A 13,419-nucleotide genomic window follows, 5' to 3' on the forward strand; every position below is an offset into this window, starting at 1 on the left:
AGGAGAAACTGCACTACTGATTCTGAGTTTCTAAATAACGGTAGAGATTTACAAAGGAGATTTACCTAACTGACATCTTGGAACATACCTTTCAGTTTGCTAGCCGACTGAAGACATCTGATCTGTTGGTCCGCGAGTACAGGACTCGGACACTACCTTGAGAATAATAGGTACATTTGATGATGGGGTACCCCAGATGGAAAGATTCTGGGATGTATTAAAGAAGGATAAGGACATCAGAGATTTAATACCAGCTACACCAGCTTTGACATTTCGTAGGGGTAGGAATTTGAAGGAGCCATTTAAGTCCTCATAAAAATCCATCTTGGCTAAATCAGTCACAAACTATGGGTACTTATTCCTGTGCGGACTGTTTGGTGTGCATACATATTCAAAAAGGAACCAGCTTTGTGAGCGCCTCAATGCAAACATTCTATAATATTAGGGAGTTTACTAACTGCCGCTCTTCCAACGTGGTATATATTGCTACATGTACTTGCCCTTTGAATTATGCAGGTAAAATGGTCCAGCAATTCTGGAGAAGTATTTTGGCACATATAAGGAACATAAGAAGAGAGGACAACAGCCCTTGGCAACCCAAATGCGGGTGGTTCATAGTGGTAACCTAGGTCAAATTAAATTTTAAGGTATTGAAACGATTACAACAGAAGGAAACAGCCTGGATCTACAGGATAAATTGTGTCCACCCTAATGGTCTTAATAAAACACTGTCATTCAATTTATTTCTGTAACTTCATCGAGGTTGAAATTATCCCTCCCCCCTCTAGATGGACAGGACTTTGCTAACAGGTAGATTTACACCCATCCCCTTATAGACTACCCTTTGCTACTGAAGGGTATTTAGGAGATTTCACAATTAAACTACACGCATCTATATTAAGGTTGATGACTATAAAATAGGTACCGGATACATATTTACCTTGTTGCATTTGTTGTCAAAAACGATTGAATTGGTAGTGGCCCACGGGGCCCCTCCATAACTGTATGCGTGCATTTGTCTTGTCAGTGTCTTCTGTGTTGCAAGAATGGTGTGTATTGCCCTGCTGCAGCACTGGAGGGGTTGACTGACTGGGTTATATATCTTTTTGTCTGTCATGTGACCGTACTATATATCTGGGAGTGAGAGTGAGTCTGTTGGAGCGTTCTGTTCTGGACCTGCAGCAGAGAGGTCTTCAAGAATTCCACACAGGTACCTTCAACATGTGTGGTGCAAAATGGAAGAGGCAGAGAGAATGACCTAATTGCTGTCAGGAACTACTATCCCCAGGAGTTCCAGAGCGTGAACCTGACTGTGAGTTTGGACTGGTAGGGATTAGGAGAGAGAAGAGAGTGTGGTATCGGGCCAGGACCTACAGATAACTGTGGCTGTGGTTTCTCCTGATGTCCCATGAGTTCTCCCTGTCACACCGCCTGTCCAGGAAACTGCTGAACTGTATTTGTTGCTAAAGTTGAGTAAAATTACCAGTCACCCGCCCGTTTCGGGAGGCCGTGTCTTAAAAAGTACCTGTGTTTGTGTGGATCTACTCCGCCAACCAGGAATTCTCACACGGAAGCTGCGCGAGAGAGGATTTACTCCACCATCTAGGAATTCCCCGCTGCAGAAGAAACAGTGGCATCACCCATGACAAAAGAGACTAAGGTAATCTAATATTGGGTTTCCTCATTTAATAACCTGCCCTCGGCCCTTGGACGTGTCACCGGTTACCCTCCGGGTGGGAGACGGCAGAGCTACTGTGACAAGGCCCAAACTCTAATCCGCTGTCCCGTAGGCCGTGGCCCGCTTCTCGAATGCTGCAAATTTACAACTATACTCTAATACAACTTACCAATATCAGTAGGGTTTGAATCTTAGGAATATATAGTTTTCTATATTTCTTTGGGAAGAGAAGTGTTAAATATCCCTCTTTCATTATACCTTTCTTGATGGGGAGATAATAATGAAATCGACTCCTTTCTCTATTTTAGAACATGTTATAGTGATATTATACGCTCTGTATCTTGAACTTCTACGTATTCCTAATGATTCTGTTAAATATTATCAATATGTGCTTTCAGGCATTCTCACACTATGCAATCTTCATAAATCGTAACGAAACCATTCCCATTTGGGTCACTGGATGTCTTATACGATTCATTATCTTGAATCTCATTTACATTGTGTCACTGACAGATGGCCACACCCCTGGTCATGTGACAAGTCATGGGATGAATCATATGACCAGCTCTGTGAAACTGCTCCTCCAATCATGTGATGTTCCACATGACAACTCGTGACCTAACAATGGGGATGGCCCCTTGAAATGACATATACACCATTGAATTCCTCTACCTGGAGTCGCGCTGTTTATGTTCATTGTGTGCACCGATCGGCAGTATATTCTGCCTTGGAATGACTATTTATTTGCACTACAGCAGAATTGTTATTTACCTGTTGAGCGCTATATTAGCAGCGTTCTGGTAGGTGTTGTTTGTTGTCAGGTAGAATAATGGATCTCCATGGCAATCTATGGTTGCTATGGAGGAGTTACTGACGCCCACTCAATTTAATTGGGTCCTCCCTGCTGGGAGGGTACAAACAGGACTTTCCAGGAGACTAATCAGGTGCTACTAGTCCACCATCAGGGTTAGTGGCTTTATTTCTTTCTTTCTGCCTTTACATCCATTTTTTATTTTTTCACCTGACCAGGGGGAAGGGGGATTATTGAGCTTTGGTTAGGCAGGCAGGGAACTACGGCTTTATTTACTACTTATCATAGGGATGATATCCAGTTCTATTCAAGATCTGATAGACATGTTGTCTATTTTTTAGATGACATTTAAAAAAAATTTTTCTCTCTGCTATTTTCCTGTGATGTCGCTTCTTACAAGTGGGGTTCCTGATGAAATTTTTAAGAAAGGAAATGCGTTGAGCCAATAGAGCCAGTACACGAGCTAACAGAGCCATTATACTAGAGTATTTACTCTGGAGGGCTTTAGTGATTAAAAGGGTTGTCCCGCGCCGAAACGGGTTTTTTTTTTTTTTTTAACCCCCCTTCCCATTCGGCGCGAGACAACCCCGATGCAGGGGTTAAAAAAACAAACCGGAGAGTGCTTGCCTGAATCCCGGCGGTCCAGCGTCTTCATACTCACCTGCTGAAGATGGCCGCTGGGGTCTGCTCCCTCCGTGGACCGCAGCTCTTCTGTGCGGTCCATTGCCGATTCCAGCCTCCTGATTGGCTGGAATCGGCACGTGACGGGGCGGAGCTACACGGAGCCGGCATTCTGCACGAGCGGCCCCATTGAAGACAGCAGAAGACCCAGACTGCGCAAGCGCGGCTAATTTGGCCATTAGAGGCCAAAAATTAGTCGGCACCATGGAGACGAGGACGCCAGCAACGGAGCAGGTAAGTATAAAACTTTTGATAACTTCTGTATGGCTCATAATTAATGCACAATGTACATTACAAAGTGCATTAATATGGCCATACAGAAGTGTATAGACCCACTTGCTGCCGCGGGACAACCCCTTTAAGGCAACAGAGTCACTACACTATAGCAAATATGTGAATTGGTATACGAGACTGTTGTATACCTTGTTTTGACCTATTGGAGCCAATAGAGCTATGGATTGAGCTTTTACAGCCACTACAACCAAGACATAGGGTTATTGATTCTGGTTTGATCATACTCAGATGATTGATCCCTCTATATAAGTAAATTTGAGAGGTTAAGATCTCCATTTTATTTTATGTTTGTTTGTCTTTATTCAGATATGTTTAACAATTGATCAGTAAAAGTTACTTTTTATAGTAAAGGGATTTTTTTGTCTGCGATAAGGTAATTCTTTAGGTTCCTTAGATCTCTCTGCCTCGGTGACGTGTATTACAATACACGATTAAAGGGGTTGTTCCACCATTAAATGTTATCTTTATATTTTTTTTCTTAAGATCATACAAGACATGTCACTGGGCCCCTGTTTCTATCAATGCCCTTATGTACCAGCAGCTGTAGTCGGCACCACTATCCTCACTGTCTGACTTCCAGGTTATGCCATCATGTGACACACATGATTGCTGTGGACAATCCTTGATCTGGATGATTGGGGAATGTCCGCAGGGATCACGTGACAAACATATGATTACATAACCTGGAAGGGAGACAGCAGGGTCAGTGGCACCGACTGCAGCTGCCGGGAAATGACAAAGGACGTGAGTATGTACTGGTTTTATTTCATTAAACAGATTTTAAAATTAAAATCATTGGGGCCCGACTGCCGTACCTGACCAAGCAGGCTGGGCCCCTTCCCTTCTAGTAGTGCAGTGGAATTCCTTTAACTTCTAGAACCGCAGCATTTTGTCATCATATAGATTCCTATTGGTGTTATAATTGTTCTGCAGAAATATTGGCAGATGCGGACAGAATAGCTTCTTGCAGTTGCGGCAAACTAGATGGAGGTGCCGACATGTTCTGTACAGCTGACAATTTGGTTGGAGCACAAGCATTGTATTCATTTGTTTGCTTGGCTGTGCACCGCATGTTCTTCAGAAGGATTCTTGACATCCTCCTTTGTCCCCTTTATGAGTTGTTTACGTCCACAGGATGTTTTTCATTGAGCACTTCATTCTCAGTATACTCTCGCCACTGGCCACTGTCTCATATGTGCTTCTAAAAACGCTGCGTTTACTGCATTTTCAGCACAGTTATAAATACAGCCAAGCATGTGTGAGAGTGGCCTTACATGAGAAAACCCCACAAGATGTCAGTTTCTGAAATACTAGGCCATTCTACTCTGGCACCAAAGACCATGCCACCTTGGAAGTGGCTCAGAATGGTCAATGCAATGTGAGTACTTTAGTGCTGCACTCTGTGATCAAGCGTGTTGTCTACAGACTGTGCCAGATAAATCGCCTGCACCTTCAGTGAATTTAACTTTTAATTTTTTTTAGAGTTTTAAAAAAAATCAATCTAAAGTAAGCATAAACCTTTCACGCTGTTTTATTTTTTTTTCTTTCTGAAAAATAGGCACATATACAGTATATCTATAGATGGGAGGCATGGGCAGTGTACAGTAGCAGTTCTGACTGCCTCTTGAGCAGTATTGTTCCTATCAGTCATGGTGTCCGCTTATTACTCTGCTAAACGCCATGATTGCTTTAGATGATCAAAACGTCATCCTCATTTCTTATGAGTAATGGATTTGTATACAAGTTGTCTCAGACCATATATAAGGTGACAGCACAATTTTTGCTGTTTTACATTGTAGGATACTGTGATGTACACTTGCGAATTGGCTTTCTTTTTGTCATTGAAAAGGTCATCATCATGGGACCATTATGAAAAGAAGACCACTGCAGAAAGCACCCACTCCAGCGCACGTGATCTTCAGAACCAACCCGTGAAGTAATAGAAGAAGAAGATGGCCGGGTCTAATGAATTACATTCTCCTTTCCATCATGTGGACTGCCAGGTATGTATGCGTCGCTCAGTGCTTCACATAACATGACAGGTTTTTCATACACTACAGTGCATACTTGAAAGAGTAACAGATCCAAGACCTTCATGGCAGATCCACAAGATATGTCATGATAGCCTGATAGATGTGAGTCCTGCCTCTAAGACTCACACCCATCTCTAGCTTTGGCATCACTGACCTCAGGTTCAGCTAAATATTGGCACCTGGAGGTGTTTTGGACTTGCGGAAACGGCCTAGCAGGTAAGCTAAGCTGTTTCTGTAACTCAAAAAGAAAGCCGGCAAGCAGTGCGCTACGTTGTTTCCATAACTAGTGGCATTACAAAAACATCAATGCTGGGCTATGCTGTTTCCTTAGCTCCCATTTACATTACTTAGAAGTGTGGCTCTTTCTGTAGACAAGCGGACAGGTGATCAGTGGCCATGCCAGCGGTTTCCAATCTCTGCTATGATAAGGCGAGAATCATGAGAATACCTCTTACAGTCACTGTTCTCCAAGAAAAATATGCAAAAAATTGTCTTCTAGATATTACTGTCACTTACATACCAGCTACAGGCGCCTAACCTGAAAAGTTAAAGGTCAGCTCCTCCAGATGGAAAAAAAAAATCTTTTGGGTATCATCTATAAGTGACCACTCTGTGAATCAACATACAACTCCTCTAAACAAGAGTTAATCGCCTAACCCTGGCACAAAATCGTTTTAAAAAACCTATTGCTGCCACCATTTTGTCACGCAGAGGAGAGGGGAGAGACGATCATTCTAACTGTTGCATCCAATTGGTCATGGTAGAGTCTGATCACTCTAGCAGAACTGTGAGGGTAGAGTCACTAGTCTACAGGTGGATTTGTAACCAGCTTCCACGGGGTCAGAATCTAACCCGATCTAACACACTCCTGCAATCTACAATGCCGTTCACACACACGCTGCCATCACCAGCTTATTCTTCAAGTGAGCTGGACACAGGATTAAATAGCCACCACAAACTCTGTGAATCATTTTAAAACGGACAAGGCTTAACTAATAAATTGCAGATTTATTATAAAAAAGACTAGCAGTGCATATATATATATGATATACAAAGGATATACAAAAAGGTTGTTGCACTGGAGTATAAGCGTAAAAGGGGCATACACAAACAGAGCTAAAAATAGACGGGGATAAATTACCAGAAAGACACCAGTCTGAGGGTTGGTTTAAGTCCTGGTTGTGCGGATTCATGAGAACAATGCGCAACCCTTTACCTAAGCGAGGTGCCTAAGCAGCGGAGGTAATTGCTAAACCACTCGCCGTAATCTTTGAAAATTCCTGGAGAACAGAAGTCCGAGAAGCTCCAACAAGGGCAAATGTTGTCCCTTTCTTCAAAATAGGGAAGAAGGTGGATCCAGGAAACTGCAGGCCTGTGAGCCTGACTTTTATACCAGGAAAGATCTTTGAACAAATTATTAAAGAGCATGTATGCAAGTACTCGGATGAAAATAGAGCAATTAATCAGAGCCAGCATGGGTTTGTAACAAACAAGTCATGCCAGACTAATCTACTTTCCTTCTATGACAGTATCACCGACTGGGTTGATCAGGGAAATGTGGTGGATATCGTTTATCTTGACCTTAGTAAAGCATTTGCCAAAGTATCTCATACTATACTTATTGAAAAAATGACCAAATATGGGATTGACAAGGTAACTTTTAGGTGGATTCACAACTGGCTGAGTGATTGTACTCAAAGAGTGGTCATAAATGGCTGCACATCCAAGCGGAAGAATGTATCAAGTGGGGTACCACAAGGCTCTGTCCTAGGCCCAGTGTTGTTCAACATTTTTATAAATGATCTGGAGGAGGGAATTGATGGGAAACTGATCAAATTTGCCTACGACACAAAGCTAGGAGGGATAGCTAACACTAGGGAAGAGAGAGTATTCAAAAAGATCTAGAAAAGCTTGCACAGTGGGCAGCGATTAACAGAATGGTATTTAACAAGGAGAAATGCAAAGTCCTACATCTAGGCAAGAAAAATGAAGAAAGCACATACAGATTGGGAGGAATTGAGTTAAGCAGCAGCACATGTGAAAAAGACTTGGATATACTAACAGATCATAGACTGAACATGAGTAAATAATGTGATGCAGCAGCCAAAAAGGCAAACAAAATTCTGGGATGCATTAAGAGAAGCATAGAGTATAGATCATGTGAGGTAATTATCCCCCTCTACTCTTCCTTAGTTAGACCTCATCTGAAACATTGTGTTCAGTTCTGGGCACCTCACTTTAAAAAAGACATAGACAAACTGGAGCAAGTTTAGAGAAGAGTTACCAAGATGGTAAGTGATCTGCAAATCATGTCCTATAAAGAACGGTTAAAGGATCTGGGAATATTTAGCTTGCAAAAAAGAAGGCTGAGAGGAGACTTAATAGCTGTCTACAAATATCTGAAGGGGTCTCACAGTGCAGAAAGATCAGCCCTATTCTCATTTGCACAAGAAAAAACTAGAAGCAATGGGATGAAACTGAAAGGGAGGAGACACAAATTAGATATTAGAAAAAAACTTTCTGACAGTGGGGGTGATCAATGAGTGGAACAGGTTGCCATGGGTGGTGGTGAGTTATCCTACAATGGAAGTGTTCAAAGGCTGGACAAATATCTGTCTGGGACGATTAATTAGATCCTGCACTGAGCAGCGGGTTGGACCCAATGACCCTGGAGGTCCCTTCCAACTCTACCATTCTATGATAGAATTGTAGCATTTTACTGACTGAGAATATGAATTGAAGCAGTGAAAGAATTTAGCATTATATTAGTAAGACATTACCATTTGAATCCTCATTGTTTGATGGAGAATCTGCAACAAAAAATAGTTAAAATTAGTTATAATTTAAATAGGAAGAACCAAAATCTGATTAAACAGCAAAAAACAAAGTAGAGATTCAAAAAGTATTCTTTATTGCTGTTTCCATTTTTAGTAACTAAGAATAGCTTTACTAGAAAATTTATTCCCCTTGTGGAGATCCAGCAAGCTTTTAGGAGACTTTAAAAGCATATTTACATCCAAGTTTTTCATGGCCATGATGAGAAAACCCAGAATCTCTGTTCTATCTGTCGGAAAGAGATGAGCGCTTAGGGCTGCTCTCATTAAAGTGAATGGAAGCTATAAAACAGCATAGCACAGTGAACGACGTTGTTTCCATAGCTAGTAGCATTATGGAAATGGCAATGCTGTGCTATGCTGTTCCCATAGCTCCTATTCACTTTAATTAGAATTTCGGCTCTTTCCGTAGACGCGCAGATGGGTGGTCGATGGCCATGCCAGCAGTTTCCCATCTCTGCTATGATAAGACATGATGGGAACACCCCTTAAAGTCACTGTTCTCCAAAAAATATGCAAAAAATTGTCTTCTAGATATTACTGCCACTTACACACCTGCTATAGGTGCCTAACCTGTAAAGTCAAAGGTCAGCTCCTCCAGGTGGAAAAAAAAAGGTCTTTTGGGTATCATCTATAAGTGACTACTCTGTAAATCAACATACAACTACTCTAAAGGAGTGTTAATCACTTAACTCTGGCACAAACATTTTAAAAATCATATTGCTGCCACCAATTTGTCCTGCAGAGGAGAGGGGAGAGACAATCGCTCTAACTGTTGCATCCAATTTGTCATGGCAAAGTCTGATTTCTCTAGCAGAATTGCGAGTGTGGTGTCACCAGAATAAAGGTGGATTTGTAACCAGCTTTCACTGGGTCCTGCCACATGTAGACCGAAAGCACAAATCTCCTTCTGACCCAGTGTAATGCACTCCAGCACTTTACAATGCCACTCACACACACATGCTGCCACCACCCACTTATTCTTCAGGTGAGCTGGAAACCGGATTGAATAATCACGACAATCTCTTTGGAGTGTAAATCGTCTTAAAACAGAGAAGGCTTAACTAATAAATTGCAGATTTATGTTTAAAAAGACTAACAGTGTATATATATATATATATATATATATATATATATATATATATATATATATATATATATATACACAAAGGATATATAAAAAGGCTGTTACACTGAAGTATAAGAGTATACAGGCATACACACAAGCAGTGCTAAAAATAAACAGGGATAAATTACCAGAAAGATACCAGACTGAGGGTTGGTCCAAGGCCTGGTTGTGCCGAATCATAGGAACAATGGGCAGCCATTCCCCTGAGCAAATCTCCGAGGTCTAACACATGGGAGAGGATTTCTCTCTGCTTTAAGGTCTCCTCGGAGAACACCCCCTCCAGCCTCCTTTTGACATCACTTAGTGGTAGGTTGAAAATATGCACAGCCCCCTTCGATGGAAACCTAATTTAAGTTTTTGGACATATTTCCCCAGGAGGTGCTCCCATGGGCAAATTATGGCTGCCATGATGCATATCCTAATCCCAGCTATGTGAGGGTATTAAACATGATCTGCAACTGATCAACTACTACTAATATAGGCCATTTGGTGGGTTTCGAAGGTCGCATAATGATGGGAGTGGATGTGTTATGTCTTCAGCATCCTCCCAGTCATAAAAATATAACTGCTATTGCGCTCGGAACTTCCAGTGATCCATAATCCCTATTATAGATTTTCTTAATGAAATATCTCTGGTGCCAGTCTGCCTCATGTTTCTTGCTTCAAAAGAGAGCCAAGGCCATATACAAATTAGCAGATTCTCGTCACTGCCCCCTTGTTTGTAGGAGAAGGACATCTGCTCCTCCAGCCTAGGGACATTAACACTTCCAAGACAATGGAGGTGATGCAGGTGATTTCTGTGGAAACTGGGAATAGCAGAGTGACAGCTGTCTGGCCATCGAGCTTTCCCTGGAACCTGAATGGTGATAGACTGACACAGCAAGATGGGTGATGATTAGAGATGAGCGAGCACCAAAATGCTCGGGTGCTCGTTACTCGAGACGAAATTTTCGCGATGCTCGAGGGTTCTTTTCGAGTAACGAACCCCATTGAAGTCAATGGGCGACTCGAGCATTTTTGTATATCGCCGATGCTCGCTAAGGTTTCCATTTGTGAAAATCTGGGCAATTCAAGAAAGTGATGGGAACGACACAGCAACGGATAGGGCAGGTGAGAGGCTACATGTTGGGCTGCATCTCAAGTTCCCAGGTCCCACTATTAAGCCACAATAGCGGCAAGAGTGCCCCCGCCTCCCAACAATTTTTACTTCTGAAAAACCCTCATTAGCAATGCAGACCTTAGCTAAGCACCACACTACCTCCAACAAAGCACAATCACTGCCTGCATGACACTCCGCTGCCACTTCTCCTGGGTTACATGCTGCCCAATCCCCCCCCGCACGACCCAGTGTCCACAGCGCACACCAAAGTGTCCCTGCGCAGCCTTCAGCTGCCCTCATGCCACACCACCCTCATGTCTATTTATAAGCGTGTCTGCCATGAGGAGGAACCACAGGCACACACTGCAGAGGGTTGGCACGGCCAGGCAGCGACCCTCTTTAAAAGGGGCGGGGCGATAGCCCATAATGCTGTACAGAAGCAATGAGAAATCCAATCCTGTGCCACCTCCATCAGGAGCTGCACACGTGGGCATAGCAATTAGGAACCCATGTGCCACACACTATTCATTCTGTCAAGGTGTCTGCACGCCCCAGTCAGACCGGGGCTTTTTATAAATTAGTCACAGGCAGGTACAACTCCGCAATGTGAATTCCGTGTGCACCCACAGCATGGGTGGCTCCCTGGAACCCACCAGCTGTACATAAATAAATCCCATTGCATTGCCCATAACAGCTGAGGTAACGTCAGGTTTAATGCAGGTGGGCTTCGGCCCACACTGCATGCCCCAGTCAGACTGGGGTTCTTTAGAAGTGGACACATGCAGTTACAACTCCGTGTGGACCGACAGCATGGGTGGGTCCCAGGAAGCCACCGGCGGTACATAAATATATCCCATTGCAGTGCCCAGCACAGCTGAGGTAACGTCAGGTTTAATGCAGGTGGTCTTCGGCCCACAGTGCATGCCCCAGTCTGACCGGGGTTTTTAATACATAGACACTGGCAGGTACAAATACCTAATGTGAAGTCCCTGTGGACCCACAGCATGGGTGGCTCCCTGGAACCCACCGGCGGTACATAAATAAATCCCATTGCAGTGCCCATCACAGCTGAGGTAACGTCAGGTTTAATGCAGGTGGTGTTTGGCCCACACTGCATGCCCCAGTCAGACTGGGGTTCTTTAGAAGTGGACACATGCAGTTACAACTCCGTGTGGCCCAACAGCATGGGTGGCTCCCTGGAACCCACCGGCGGTACAAAAATAAATCCCATTGCAGTGCCCATCACAGCTGAGGTAACATCAGGTTTAATGCAGGTGGGCTTTGGCCCACACTGCATGCCCCAGTGAGACTGGGGTTCTTTAGAAGTGGACACATGCAGTTACAACTCCGTGTGGACCGACAGCATGGGTGGCTCCCTGGACCCCACCGGCGGTACATAAATAAATCCCATTGCAGTGCCCATCACAGCTGAGGTAACGTCAGGTTTAATGCAGGTGGTCTTCGGCCCACACTGCATGCCCCAGTCAGACTGGGGTTCTTTAGAAGTGGACACATGCAGTTACAACTCCGTGTGGACCGACAGCATGGGTGGCTCCCTGGAACCCACCGGTGGTACATAAATAAATCCCATTGCAGTGCCCTGCTCAGCAGAGCTAACGTCAGGTTTAATGCAGGTGGGCTTCGGCCCACACTGCATGCCCCAGTCAGACTGGGGTTCTTTAGAAGTGGACACATGCAGTTACAACTCTGTGTGGACCGACAGCATGGGTGGGCCCAGGAAGCCAATGGCGGTACATAAATATATCACATTGCATTGCCCATCACAGCTGAGGTAACGTCCGATTAAATGCAGGTGGTCTTCGTCCCACACTGCATGCCCCAGTCAGACTGGGGTTCTTTAGAAGTGGACACATGCAGTTACAACTCCGTGTGGACTGACAGCATGGGTGGGTCCCAGGAAGCCACCGGCGGTACATAAATATATCCCATTGCATTGCCCATCACAGCTGAGGTAACATACGATTAAATGCAGGTGGTCTTCAGCCCACACTGCATGCCCCAGTCAGACTGGGGTTCTTTAGAAGTGGACACATGCAGTTACAACTCCGTGTGGACCAACAGCATGGGTGGGTCCCAGGAAGCCACCGGCGGTACATAAATAAATCCCATTGCAGTGCGCTGCTCAGCAGAGCTAACGTCAGGTTTAATGCAGGTGGGCTTCGTCCCACACTGCATGCCCCAGTCAGACTGGGGTTCTTTAGATGTGGACACATGCAGTTACAACTCTGTGTGGACCGACAGCATGGGTGGCTCCCTGGAACCCACCGGCGGTACATAAATATATCCCATTGCAGTGCCCAGCACAGCTGAGGTAACGTCAGCTTTAATGCAGGTGGGCTTAAAATTACTAGGATTACAATGTACGCGAGGGCCCCAAAAAATTGGTGTACCAACCGTACAAATGTACTTCAGAAAAATTGCCCATGCCCAACCAAGAGGGCAGGTGAAACCATTAATCGCTTTGGTTAATGTGGCTTAATTTGTAACTAGGCCTGTAGGCGGCCCAGTTAAAATAAAAATTGGTTCAGGTGCAAGTTTCAACGCTTTATTGAATTGAGAATTGAAGCGTATAAACATTGTTTACAAAAGTTATATGACTGAGCCTTGTGGGCCTCAGAAAAATTGCCCGTTCGGCGTGATTACGTCAGGTTTCAGGAGGAGGAGCAGGAGGAGGAGGAGGAATATAATACACAGATTGATGAAGCTAAAAGGTCCCCGTTTTTTATGGTGATAGAGAACGATGCTTCCATCCGCGGGTGCAGCCTACGTATTGTTTAGGTATCGCTGCTGTCCGCTGGTGGAGAAGAGAAGTCTGGGGAAATCCAGGCTTTGTTCATCT

General features: G+C 44.1%; 1 protein-coding gene across 1 annotated transcript in view; it reads right to left on the reverse strand.

Annotated features, from left to right (window-relative positions):
• LOC136633618 (sialic acid-binding Ig-like lectin 14) overlaps positions 1–13,419 on the reverse strand; it is a 157,619-nt gene that overhangs the window by 98,213 nt on the left and 45,987 nt on the right. Inside the window, exon 5 of the mRNA XM_066609377.1 lies at positions 8,278–8,307. Within this exon, the coding sequence (XP_066465474.1) occupies positions 8,278–8,307 (30 nt within the window). The remainder of the gene's footprint in view (positions 1–8,277; positions 8,308–13,419) is intronic.

Source organism: Eleutherodactylus coqui, chromosome 6, assembly GCF_035609145.1.
Source record: "Eleutherodactylus coqui strain aEleCoq1 chromosome 6, aEleCoq1.hap1, whole genome shotgun sequence".
Lineage (NCBI taxonomy): Eukaryota > Metazoa > Chordata > Amphibia > Anura > Eleutherodactylidae > Eleutherodactylus > Eleutherodactylus coqui.